Source organism: Squalius cephalus (genome assembly GCF_949319135.1).
Source record: "Squalius cephalus genome assembly, chromosome: 8".
Taxonomy (NCBI): domain Eukaryota; kingdom Metazoa; phylum Chordata; class Actinopteri; order Cypriniformes; family Leuciscidae; genus Squalius; species Squalius cephalus.
In genome coordinates, this window is record NC_137129.1 from 47,222,013 (window position 1) to 47,236,267 (window position 14,255).

General features: G+C 42.9%; 1 protein-coding gene and 1 long non-coding RNA gene across 2 annotated transcripts in view; one reads left to right on the forward strand and one right to left on the reverse strand.

Moving 5' to 3' along the window:
• The window catches only part of col14a1b (collagen, type XIV, alpha 1b), a 101,898-nt gene that overhangs the window by 63,928 nt on the left and 23,715 nt on the right, over nucleotides 1-14,255 (reverse strand). The window contains 7 exon segments of the mRNA XM_079879393.1: nucleotides 1-22; nucleotides 98-237; nucleotides 7,553-7,682; nucleotides 7,867-8,012; nucleotides 10,791-10,920; nucleotides 11,140-11,300; nucleotides 13,794-13,955. The exon segment at nucleotides 1-22 is cut by the window's left edge and continues 105 nt beyond it. Coding sequence (XP_079735519.1) covers nucleotides 1-22; nucleotides 98-237; nucleotides 7,553-7,682; nucleotides 7,867-8,012; nucleotides 10,791-10,920; nucleotides 11,140-11,300; nucleotides 13,794-13,955 — 891 coding nt within the window.
• Nucleotides 3,467-7,161, forward strand: LOC307163276. Its single transcript, XR_013822048.1, has 3 exons — nucleotides 3,467-3,558; nucleotides 3,735-3,825; nucleotides 6,981-7,161. It is a non-coding gene; the product is annotated as an uncharacterized lncRNA (long non-coding RNA).

The following is a 14,255-nucleotide window of genomic DNA, read 5'->3' on the forward strand; positions in this document are numbered from 1 at the left end:
TGGTTACTGGACCCACTTCCACCTGAGGTCAACGAAGGGTCAAAGGTCAGAGACATGCCACAACAATCCAGTTCCAAGCGACCGGCTGAGCGCTCACCTGATTGGTCTGCACAGCGTCTGTCTTCACATAAACTATACGGTAACCTTTGACCTTGCGAGACGCCGCGTCCCAGGATAGTTTAGCGGAGCTGTGATTCACGTCTGAGATGCGCAGATTACGAGCAGGAGTCAGACGAACTGAGGAGAGAATCAGAGGGAAGATACGATGGAATTCAGAATGATCCGACAGAATTCTCCTACTTCCTGTTCCTGTCTATCCAAGCGTTAACCTTCCCGTCTCTCTTGAGTCAACACTGAAGTGAGTCAGACTGCAGTTCATCCACTGGCCACTAGAGGCCGGCTGCAGAAGAGACTCAACCCCACAGACCCGCATGTTAAACTGCAGTTCATCCACTGGCCACTAGAGGCCGGCTGCAGAAGAGACTCAACCCCACAGACCCGCATGTTAAACTGCAGTTCATCCACTGGCCACTAGAGTCCGGCTGCAGAGGAGACTCAACCCCACAGACCCGCATGTTAAACTGCAGTTCATCCACTGGCCACTAGAGGCCGGCTACAGAGGAGACTCAACCCCACAGACCCGCATGTTAAACTGCAGTTCATCCACTGGCCACTAGAGGCCGGCTACAGAGGAGACTCAACCCCACAGACCCGCATGTTAAACTGCAGTTCATCCACTGGCCACTAGAGGCCGGCTACAGAGGAGACTCAACCCCACAGACCCGCATGTTAAACTGCAGTTCATCCACTGGCCACTAGAGGCCGGCTACAGAGGAGACTCAATCCCATAGACCCGCATGTTAAACTGCAGTTCATCCACTGGCCACTAGAGGCCGGCTACAGAGGAGACTCAACCCCACAGACCCGCATGTTAAACTGCAGTTCATCCACTGGCCACTAACCCAACTTTACAGCAGAGAAAACATGTTTACAGTCTGGTGCAAAAAGCATAGACAGTATATAAACTGGACACAGCGACCCCATAGACTTCAACGGAGAAAAGTGAAGCAAATTAGAAGCCCTCATTTCCTGATTGCCGAGGGTACTGCGCAGACTCAAACTGAGCTTGACGACGTGGATGTGACGTGAGCAGCCTGCCTGACAGTTGTAAGTTTTCTAGTAGCTGTGCCAAGAGAAATCTGAACCCTTCCCTTCCGAATCTTGCAGAGACGGAGAGTGTGAGTAGGAGCTGTCCATGAGCGAGGAGCAGGAGCAACGTCATGACTCTCTATGGGCTTCTCCCTAGACTTTATCGGACATTTTGCCTCCACGTCCCCCCGATTGCCCTCGAGCTTCTCCTCCTGTCCATACGGTAATCTCTCTACTGTGCGACAGAGAGTCGCGTGGGTATGATGCAATCGTTAGCCTACTTTTACAAAAACTGCTTCTTCGGGGCCATAACGTAAGATACAAGGTAATGGAGCCTTTTATACATTGTCGTGTTTCTTTAGAAATAAACAATGGACAAATGGAGTATTTAAACGCCTCAGATCTAAAGTTATTCGCTGTCAAAGTGACACCAAAATGAATGGGAGTCAATGGGATGCTAACAGCAGGTGAAGGCTTGTTAGCCAATGGCGGCTCCCGGGGGTGGTACGGAAATCGAGCGCTCAATTACCCCCCTGGCAAAAAGTGGTTTGGTCTATAAAGCTAATTTTGCCCTTCATGATGACTGTGAGGGGGTGAATGTTTTTATAACTCATCCGTTTAAATTACATTAAGCCTTAAAGTTAAACCTATAATAAATGTAAGACTTTATTTCACTAATTTAAGACTGCTCTTATGTTATGAGGATACTCGACAAAACAGACATTTTGGCATTTTGTGTGTTATTGTTCGACAAGCGCTAAAGAGAACCGTTTTCTGGTGCACTGTGTGTGTGTGTGTGTGTGTGTGTGTGTGTCACATAGACAGGACATTCACAGGCAGCACGTTTAAAAGCATTTGCATGAATAAGAGCGGGATCATATAATGTAACGCTACCCAAAGGACGACAAAAATGAACAGATGCAGCGGTTTGTGTTAAATATTTTAACGTGTTAAACTGAACAAAAATGAATCGCTTGATGTTGACAGCCCTAATACATACATATATATATATAAAATATAAAATTGTTTTTTAAGCCACGTACACAGACAATCAACAATTATACCACTCAAGTCAGTCAAAAGAGTGCCGTGACATGCCGTGACAAGACATTGCATGTCAACAAATGTGCACAAAAACGCAGAGTGAGCTTTAACAGCGGATGTCGAGATGATGAGTTTAGGGTTAGGATGATGAGGGAAAGTTACCACACAGTTTATTACTGTCTGTCTTATACAGTTGATGTGTGGCGGTCAGACTGCATATGAGATTTACGGCGATGATTCCCAACTTACATACCTTTCTACAAACGCTGCAATATCCTTCTTTATTTTGACCACTAACGGCTGCAACCATGCCCTGTTTGTCTTCCAGCCTCTTCTGCTGGAATTTGCACTTTCTCATTTTTCTGGTCTAGTTTTATTCCTGTTGTTCCTGCTGTTTGAAATATGCGTCGCGACTGAGTGCTTTGTTGTGTTTGGAGCTCCGTCGAATTAATTCAGAAACCTTGTTTTTCTTCTTTACACTCTTTTACAAACGAACTTTTTCATTTTTATAGCGTGTGAACATATCTGGAATACTATTCTCCTTAAAAAACAATCGGATTGCTCTGATATCGCTACATATATCCAACCTTTCGAACTTCCGCTACTAGCCTTAGCCCGCTAGCATTACACGCGTGGTCGCGCCTATCGATCGACTTATTTACACCCGTATCACTGAAAGCTATAATTCGCCATTATAGCACATCTGCTATAATGGCGAATATAACGGATGTGTGTCTAACGTTACCTTTGAGTGCAGGTGAGGACACCTTCGAGCTGCATTCTGTGCAGTTAGAGCTGGAATCCGTGGAGAAGCAGATCCGCGACCTACTAGAGAGACAGGCCGAGCTACGAGATCGACGTTTCGCGCTTGAAACATCACGCGCCGATGCTCACAAGTCAGTGGTTAGTAACCTTTTGACTCCGACCTCGTCTACTCCATGTGTTTCTCTGCCCAGGATGCGATCATCCCTGGTTTCATTCACTCCGGCACCGACACAACAACATGGACCCTGGGTGATTCCACAGCGGAAGACGCGGGCCAGGACCAGAGCTAGGACCTCTCCGCCCCTCCCGGCCTTCGAGATCTCCACCCGGAACCGCTTCTCCCCTCTACGCGAGACGGAACGCGACGCTGTGATCATCGGCAGTTCCATCGTCCGGCATGTCCGTGCTACCATAGGTAAAGGTAAGGTTCGCACTCACTGCTTTCCTGGTGCTCGTGTTCTCGATGTCGCTGCACAGGTTCCCGGGATTCTGAACGGTGACGAGCCCGTCGGAGCTGTCGTGCTGCACGCGGGAACGAACGACATCAGGCTGCGGCAGTCGGAGGTTCTGAAGAAGGACTACAGGAGCCTGATCGAGACGGTACGCAGTACATCGCCTGAAACAACGATCATCGTGTCTGGACCGCTTCCCACCTACCGACTAGGACACGAAAGGTTCAGTAGATTATTTGCTCTAAATGAATGGTTAATGTCATGGTGTAATGAACAGAGACTGCTCTTTGTAAATAATTGGAATCTTTTCTGGGAGCGACCTAGGCTCTTCCGTGCTGATGGCCTTCACCCCAGCAGAATCGGAGCGGCTCTTCTGTCGGACAACATCTCCAAGACGCTACACACCATATGACTAGTAAGTCAAAGTCCAAATCACACTCTTTGCTGTCCAAACTTAATTGATATAAGTACCAATGTAGAACATCATATTGAAACTGTGTCTATTCCTCGTTTAGTGAGATCAAATAATAAATCTACTGCAGGATCTAAGAAAAATCTAATTGTGATTAAACCAGAAAATCTCAATATTAGTGAACAAAAACAATTTATAAAGCTAGGTCTTTTAAACATCAGATCGCTTACACCTAAGGCGGTTATTGTAAATGAAATGGTCACAGATAATAGTTTCGATGTACTTTGCCTTACTGAAACCTGGCTTAAACCAAATGATTATTTCGGTCTTAATGAGTCTACTCCTCCTGGATACTGTTACAAGCATGAGCCCCGTCTGATTGGTCGTGGCGGTGGTGTTGCTATAATCTATAAAGATATTCTTACTGTTACTCAGAAAACAGGTCACAGGTTTAATTCATTTGAAGTACTTGTGCTAAATGTTACTCTCTTAGATGTAAGAAAGAAATCCATATTATCTCTAGCCTTGGCTACTGTATATAGACCGCCAGGGCCTTACGCTGATTTCCTAAAAGAGTTTGCAGACTTTCTCTCAGATCTTTTGGTCAATGTCGATAAAGCATTAATTGTTGGAGATTTTAACATACACGTAGATAATTCAAATGATGCTTTAGGGGCTGCGTTTACAGATTTATTAAACTCCTTTGGGGTCAAGCAAAACGTAAATGGTCCCACTCATCGTCTTAATCATACACTAGATTTAATTATATCACATGGAACCGATCCAACCGATATAGATATTATACCGCAAAGTGATGAAGTCACTGACCATTACATGGTCACTTGCATACTACGTACCGCTGAAATTTGTCATGTTGCGCCGCGTTATCGACCAGGCAGAACAATCCTTCCAACAACTACAGATCATTTCTCAAATAGCTTACCTGATCTATCTCAGCTGCTCAGTGAACCCAAACAAACAGATGAACTAGAGGAAATGACTAGCACTATGAGCACCATTTGCTCTAGTACATTAGACATCGTTGCACCAATTAGATTAAAAAAGGTTAGAGAGAAAACTAAAGCACCATGGTACAACAGTGTTACGCATGTTCTAAAGAGAGAAACTCGTAATTTAGAGCGTAAATGGAAACAAACTAATCTAGAGGTCTTTAGAATCGCATGGAAAGACAGTATGTCACGTTATAAAAAGGCCCTAAAAGCAGCCAGGGCTGAGCATCTCCGCAAACTAATAGAAAACAACCAAAATAATCCTAGGTTTTTATTTAACACCGTCGCTAGACTAACAAATAAACAGACGTTACCGGAGCAAAATATTCCGTCACAGTTTAGTAGTAATGATTTTATGAATTTCTTCACTGAGAAAATAGAAAGCATCAGAAACACAATTGTAAATGTACAATCTTTAATGATGTCTTATGATTCAGCCTCAATTATCACCCCGCAAGAACAATTACAGCGCTTTGCAACTATAGGACAGGAAGAGTTAAATAAACTTATCATTGCATCTAAACCAACAACGTGTTTATTAGATCCAATACCAACTAAACTACTGAAACAAGTGTTACCTGTAGTGGAAGAGCCTCTTCTCAATATTATTAACTCGTCTTTATCCTTAGGTCATGTTCCAAGAATATTCAAGTTGGCAGTTATAAAACCTCTTATTAAGAAACCACAATTAGATCATAATAACCTAGCAAATTATAGACCCATTTCAAATCTTCCATTTATGTCTAAAATACTAGAAAAAGTTGTGTCCGCTCAATTGTGCTCTTTCTTGCAAGAAAATGACATCTATGAAAAGTTTCAGTCTGGATTCAGGCCGCATCATAGCACTGAAACTGCGCTCGTTAAAATCACAAATGATTTACTTTTATCTTCTGACCAAGGCTGTATCTCAATACTAGTTTTACTTGATCTTAGTGCTGCGTTCGATACTATAGATCACACAATACTCTTAGACCGACTACAAAACTACACTGGTGTTCAGGGACAGGCATTAAGCTGGTTCAGATCATACTTATCAGACCGTTACCATTTTGTCTGCGTAAATGGGGAAAAATCGAAGATAACGTCAGTAAACTATGGAGTGCCGCAGGGATCTGTGTTAGGCCCTCTATTATTCTCAATATATATGCTGCCACTTGGTAATATTATAAGAAAACATGGAATTAATTTCCACTGTTATGCTGATGACACTCAATTATATATTTCATCACGACCAGATGAAAACGCTAAATTATCTAAATTAACAGAGTGTGTTAAAGATATAAAATACTGGATGACATGTAATTTTCTGCTATTAAATTCAGATAAAACGGAGGTATTACTTATTAGTCCAAAAAACTGCCCACAAAACCTCTTACAATACAACTTTAATTTAGAAGGATGTCCTGTTACTTCATCCTCTACAGTAAAAGACCTGGGTGTTATATTAGACCGCAACTTGTCTTTTGAAAATCATATTTCATATGTTACAAGAACAGCCTTTTTCCACCTTAGAAACATTGCTAAGCTACGTAACATGCTATCAGTTTCTGATGCAGAAAAGTTAGTTCATGCATTCATGACCTCGAGACTAGATTACTGTAATGCTTTATTAGCTGGTTGTCCTGCATCCTCAATAAACAAGCTACAGTTAGTCCAAAATGCCGCCGCTAGAGTTCTTACTAGATCAAGAAAATATGATCATATAACACCAATTCTGTCGTCTCTACATTGGTTACCTATAAAGTTCCGTATCAATTACAAAGTATTGCTACTGACTTATAAAGCCCTAAATGGTTTAGCTCCCGTGTATTTAACGGAACTTCTATCGCCCTACAATCCATCGCGCTCTTTAAGATCACTAAATTCGAGGCTTCTGGTCATTCCTAGGATATCTAAGTCCACTAAAGGAGGGAGAGCGTTTTCACATTTAGCTCCTAAACTCTGGAATGGCCTTCCTGATATTGTTCGAGGCTCAGACTCGCTGTCCCAGTTTAAAACTAGATTAAAGACGCATCTCTTCAGCCAGGCATTCACATAATACTTACATTTTATACTACAGTTGAATCAGATTGAATGCATTAATATTGCGAACAGCAGCTACGCTAATTATTTCCCATATGCTTTTCTGTTGTTATCTCGGGACGCTAGTCCTGAGGTAAATACAGATCGTCAGCTCCTGTTTGTATCCAGCCTCTCATGGAAACTACAGATTCTCCAACACCCGTGCAGAGACGACTCGGCGCCTGTGAAGAGACGACTCGACGCTGGCTATGTTTATGCCCTAAATCAATACATGATTAACTAACTGTATTTCTCAATGTACATTTCTGAAATGCACTTTCTGTAAAGCTGCTTTGAAACAATATGTATTGTGAAAAGCGCTATACAAATAAATTTGAATTGAATTGAATTGAATTAAAATGACCCGAGTCACCTCCGCATCACCTCCCCGTCACGCCAATTCTGCTCCGGCTGGATGCAATCACCAAACTGGCTCCGCGTGTTTATCACACTAACGTACATATTTTGCGACAGCAAATAAAAATATAAATAAAAAAATTATAAATTAATAATATAACAATTTCTTCAAAACTATCTAAGCAAAAATATATATATATCTAAGCTGTTATAGACTACGAGTCCCAGTTCACTTCCTTCTAGCCGGCACACCTGATGTGTGTGTGATGCTCTGGTGTGTCTGTGTGTGGGCCTGTACTCACGCGTGGTCTCCTGTGCAGTCATGGGGTCGCTGGCCTCCTCGCCGTACATGGCGTAAACCGTTACTGTGTATTCGGTAGCAGGAGTTAACCCTTCCAGTTCAATCTGAGTCACAGAGTCAGACACTTTAACCTGTGAACACACAAACACATTTACATTCATGACGCTTTTATCCAAAGCCACTTTTGCTGAATCGAAGGTTTACTTCCGATTGGTTCATGCATTCTCTGGGAAACGAGATGTTTATACGTGAAAGTGTGTTTGTGTGTGTGTGTGTGTGTGTGTGTGTGTGTGTGTGTGTGTGTGTGTATTCCACCTCCTTCTCGTCCGCGGGGTCTCCCTCCGTCAGAGGCGCGTACAGGATCATGTACCCAGAAGCCCCTTCTGCCTCTCGCCAGCGCACACGCATGGTGCTGTGAGTGATGTCATACAGCTCCAGAGTGCTGACCGTCGGCAGGGCCACTGACCAAACACAGCAATCAATAATCAATCACTGAAGCACAAGCAGAAAACTGACCAGACACACAACCGAGCAGTTCAGACGAAAATAATAGAGCAAATGTGTGTAATAAATCAGACGTATAAAACAGATATGAATTAATGGATCAGATTGTATATTATTACATCAGGAAAAAAACATCAGATTTTGCATCCACAGATCAAACATTTAAACAGAACGACGTAATTAATAGATCAGATGTGATGAATAGATCAGATGTGATGAATAGATCAGATGTGATGAATAGATCCGATGTCATATATAGATCAGATGTCATAGATCAGATCAGATGTCATAGATCCAATGTCATATATAGATCAGATGTGATGAATAGATCAGATGTCATATATAGATCAGATGTCATATATAGATCAGATGTGATGTATAGATGTGATGAATATATCAGATGTCATATATAGATCAGATGTGATGAATAGATCAGATGTCATATATATATATATCAGATGTCATATAGATCAGATGTCATAGATCAGATGTCATATATAGATCAGATGTGATGTATAGATGTGATGTCATATATATATATATCAGATGTCATATAGATCAGATGTCATAGATCAGATGTCATATATAGATCAGATGTGATGTATAGATGTGATGTATAGATCAGATGTCATATATAGATCAGATGTCATATATAGATCAGATGTCATAGATCAGATCAGATGTCATATATAGATCAGATGTGATGTATAGATCAGATGTCATATATAGATCAGATGTCATAGATCAGATCAGATATCATAGATCCAATGTCATATATAGATCAGATGTGATGAATAGATCAGATGTCATATATAGATCAGATGTCATATATAGATCAGATGTGATGTATAAATCAGATGTCATATATATATATATCAGATGTCATATAGATCAGATATGATGTATAGATCAGATGTGATGAATAGATGTGATGAATATACCAGATGTCATATATAGATCAGATGTGATGAATATATCAGATGTCATATATAGATCAGATGTGATGAATAGATGTGATGAATATACCAGATGTCATATATAGATCAGATGTGATGAATATATCAGATGTCATATATAGATCAGATGTGATGAATAGATCAGATGTCATATATATATCAGATGTCATATAGATCAGATGTAATATATAGATCAGATGTGATGTATAGATCAGATGTGATGAATAGATGTGATGAATATATCAGATGTCATATATAGATCAGATGTGATGAATAGATCAGATGTCATATATAGATCAGATGTCATATATAGATCAGATGTGATGTATAAATCAGATGTCATATATATATATATATCAGATGTCATATAGATCAGATGTGATGTATAGATCAGATGTGATGAATAGATCAGATGTCATATATAGATCAGATGTCATATATAGATCAGATGTCATATATAGATCAGATGTGATGTATAGATCAGATGTCATATATAGATCAGATGTGATGTATAGATCAGATGTCATATATATATATATATATATATATATATATATATATATATATATATATATCAGATGTCATATAGATCAGATGTCATAGATCAGATGTCATATATATATATATATCAGATGTCATATAGATCAGACGTCATATATTGATCTGATGTGATGTATAGATCAGATGTGATGTATAGATGTAATGTATAGATCAGATGTCATATATACAGTACTGTGCAAAAGTCTTAGGCATGTTAATCCCCCCCCCCCCCACCCCAAAGAGGGTTAGGGTTAGGGTTGAGATTTGTCAAGTCAAATCATCTTCATTTATATAGCGCTTTTAACAATGTAGATTGTTTCAAAGCAGCTTTACAGAGATAAACGTATAATTTAAGGTAACAGAGATTGTTTTGGCTTTATAGCGGTTCTTTAATAAAGTTATTTTCCAGCTAAAGTTTTGATTGATTCACTGTGAATTTGTGTATGCACAAGGAGTCTGACAACAGCCGGTATGATCTGATCTCACCATCATCGAGTCCGTCTGTGATTACATGAAGAAACAGAAGAAACTGAGACAGACTAAATCCAGAAGAACTGCGGGAACGTCTCCGAGACGCTTGAAGAAACCTTCCTGCAAAGCTACAGTACTGGGAAAAGCACTGGTACTTGTGTTAAAATGCTGTAAAGTGAGAATGCTTTCAAAAATAAAATCACAAATTGAATTTATTTATGATTTAACTTCTATTAACTAATTCAAATCAATATATGGTGTAACGACCCTTTGCGTTTAAAACGGCTTTTGTCCAGGTACACTTGTGCATAGTTTTTCAGGTAGCTTTGCAGGAAGGGTTCTTCAAGCATCTTGGAGTCGTTCCCGCAGTTCTTCTGGATTTAGTCTGTCTCAGTTTCTTCTGTTTCTTCATGTAATCACAGACGGACTTGATGATGGTGAGATCAGATCATACCGGCTGTTGTCAGACTCCTTGTGCATACACAAATCTCACTGGATTATTACAATTAATGGCAAAAAGAATGTTTGGAAATGTAAACTGATATTTCCTACTGACACACTACAGCAAAAGATATAAATAACTGACTTAAAACCATTTTTTGGGGGGGGGGGGGGGGGGTATTAACATGCCTAAGACTTTTGCATAGTACTGTAGATCAGATGTCATATATATTGATCAGATGTGATGTATAGATCAGATGTGATGTATAGATGTGATGTATAGATCAGATGTGATGTATAGATGTGATGTATAGATGCTGCACTCACAGGTGGTCTCGATGCCTCTCAGAGCTTCACTGGCTGAGTTACTGTAAATGGCAAACACAGTGATCTGATACTCCGTCAGAGAGTTCAGATGCCTCAACACCACCGAGTTCTCGTCCCCGTTCACCACCACCTGCACCACACAGATAAACATAAGTGTTTCACTAGGCAGAATATCTGATAAATCTACATTCGCAGATGTATATTCAAAACAATACATCATTATTGAGGCCAGCCAAAAACCTCCTCAGAAGTGACATGTTTGACTGCATTCCTGAAGATGTTTTGAAGATGTGGCCCCCATAAATATAAACAACCCTGCACACACACACACACACACACACACCCACACCTCCTCAGGTCTGACTCCACTGGATGAATAATACACCACTCTGTACTTCTCCACCGGCCCGGCAGCGTGAGTCCACGACACACGGAAGCTCCTGGCCGTGACCTCAGAGGTCACAAGGTCACTGGGAGCGTCAAGTGACCTTGAATGCGGCTCTGTCTCACCTGAAACACACACAAACGCCAAACACAACCTTTACACCATCTAAGCAGGATATTATAAACGCTTAAATACAACCTGTTCTTAATTATGTAAAACCTCTGGCTGTGACCTTTGACCCTCCAACTGTACCAGCTGTAAAGAAGCTCTACAGAAGACACTAGTGTCATTATTCAGCTCAATTCAGTTCAATGTTGATTTAATATGTTAAAACACATACAAGTATTTTTGTGAACAGAAGTTTACAGCATTTACCTAGATTTGTACTGACAATCTGTTGTCAACTAAACACAGAATATTAAAAGTCTCACTGCAGTTTTTTGCTCAAACAAAGCTTGAGGGTTTAATGCTTACAAGTGAAAATTAGACATAAGTTTCTGAATTTATTTCTGTTAAGCAAAATAATCAATACCTTTTTTTACTGTAAATATGTAAATGTTCAGTTTGAGCTCTGATAAAGGATTCTCATTGTGCATTTTAACAGCAAGTAGCTCAAAGACTCACGCCAAACACAGTCAAACAGAAATTATGACTTTATTAGTGTCTGAGATCACCCAAACCCCCAGAACCCACCGCTGATCCCAGAACCCTCAGAACCCACCACTGATCCCAGAACCCCCAGAACCCACCGCTGATCCCAGAACCCACCACTGATACAGAACCCACAGCTGATACAGAACCCACCGCTGAACCCAGAACCCACCACTGATCCCAGAACCCCCAGAACCCACCGCTGATCCCAGAACTCCCAGAACCCACCGCTGATCCCAGAACCCCCAGATCCCACCGCTGATCCCAGAACCCACAGCTGATAACAGAACCCACCGCTGATCCCAGAACCCCCAGAACCCACCGCTGATCCCAGAACCCCCAGAACCCAATGCTGATCCCAGAACCCTCAGAACCCACCGCTGATCCCAGAACCCACCGCTGATCCCAGAACCCACAGCTGATAACAGAACCCACCGCTGATCCCAGAACCCCCAGAACCCCCAGATCCCACCACTGATCCCAGAACCCCCAGAACCCAATGCTGATCCCAGAACCCCCGGAACACACCGCTGATCCCAGAACCCCCAGAACCCAATGCTGATCCCAGAACCCTCAGAACCCACCGCTGATCCCAGAACCCACAGCTGATACAGAACCCACCACTGATCCCAGAACCCACCACTGATCCCAGAACCCCCAGAACCCACCGCTGATCCCAGAACTCCCAGAACCCACAGCTGATCCCAGAACCCCAAGATCCCACCGCTGATCCCAGAACCCACAGCTGATAACAGAACCCACCGCTGATCCCAGAACCCCCAGAACCCACCGCTGATCCCAGAACCCCCAGAACCCAATGCTGATCCCAGAACCCTCAGAACCCACCGCTGATCCCAGAACCCACCGCTGATCCCAGAACTCCCAGAACCCACCGCTGATCCCAGAACCCTCAGAACCCACCGCTGATCCCAGAACCCACCACTGATCCCAGAACCCCCAGAACCCACCACTGATCCCAGAACTCACCGCTGATCCCAGAACCCACAGCTGATACAGAACCCACCACTGATCCCAGAACCCTCAGAACCCACCGCTGATCCCAGAACCCTCAGAACCCACCGCTGATCCCAGAACTCCCAGAACCCACCGCTGATCCCAGAACCCTCAGAACCCACAGCTGATGCCAGAACCCACAGCTGATACAGAACCCAACCACTGATCCAAGAACCCATCGTTGATCCAGAACCCACCACTGATCCAGAACCCACTGCTGATCCCAGAAACCCCAGAACCCACCACTGATCCCAGAACCCTCAGAACCCACCGCTGATCCCAGAACCCACCACTGATCCCAGAACTCCCAGAACTCACCACTGATCCTGGAACCCACAGCTGATACAGAAGGCACCGCTGATCCCAGAACTCCCAGAACCGACCACAGATCCCAGAACCCACAGCTGATACAGAACCCACCGATGATTCCAGAACCCACCCCTGATCCCAGAACTCCCAGAATCCACTGCTGATCCCAGAACCCACCGCTGATCCCAGAACTCACTGCTGATCCAGAATCCCCAGAACCCACCACTGATCCCAGAACCCACCACTGATCCCAGAACCCACCGCTGATTCAGCCCAGAACCCACCGCTGATCCCAGAACTCCAAGAACCCACCACTGATCCAGAACCCACCGCTGATCCCAGAACCCCCAGAACCCACCGCTGATCCAGAACCAACCGCTGATCCCAGAACCCACCGCTGATCCAGAACCCACCACTGATCCCAGAACCCCCAGAACCCACTGCTGATCCAGAACCCACCGCTGATCCCAGAACCACCAGAACCCACTGCTTATCCAGAACCCACCGCTGATCCCAGAACCCACCGCTTATCCAGAACCCACCACTGATCCCAGAACCCCCAGAACCCACCGATGATACAAAACCCACCACTGATCCCAGAACCCCCAGAACCCACCGCTGATCCCAGAACCCCCAGAACCCACCGCTGATCTCTCGGCTGATCTCAGAGACGCGCTCACACACACTCTGGGTCACTCCCTCCACAATGGAGCTCATCACACTGAAATCCGCCACGTTATACATGTGTGTGTCCTCGGGTGGCGAGGCGATGGCTCTCAGCTCGTTCTCATCCGCGTTCTTCACCCCTACACAAACACACGGGAAACAGGACACAGATACGTTTTGTAGCTTAAATAAGCACCAATTTATATTTAATTCCTACAGTGAAGACTATGCAGTGTTATTTAATATTTGATTAATTTCTGTATTATTCCTACTGTTCCTGAATTTTTTTTTATATCATCAAAGTTTTTCTTTTATTGTCCTATTGTTTGTTGTTTGTATCTGTGATCTTATTTTTGATAACAAAGATAGCAGTACTGTAATATTGTCATATGTTCTCTGTGTTTGTCCATGGTCATTTCGCCCACCTCTAATATATGAGC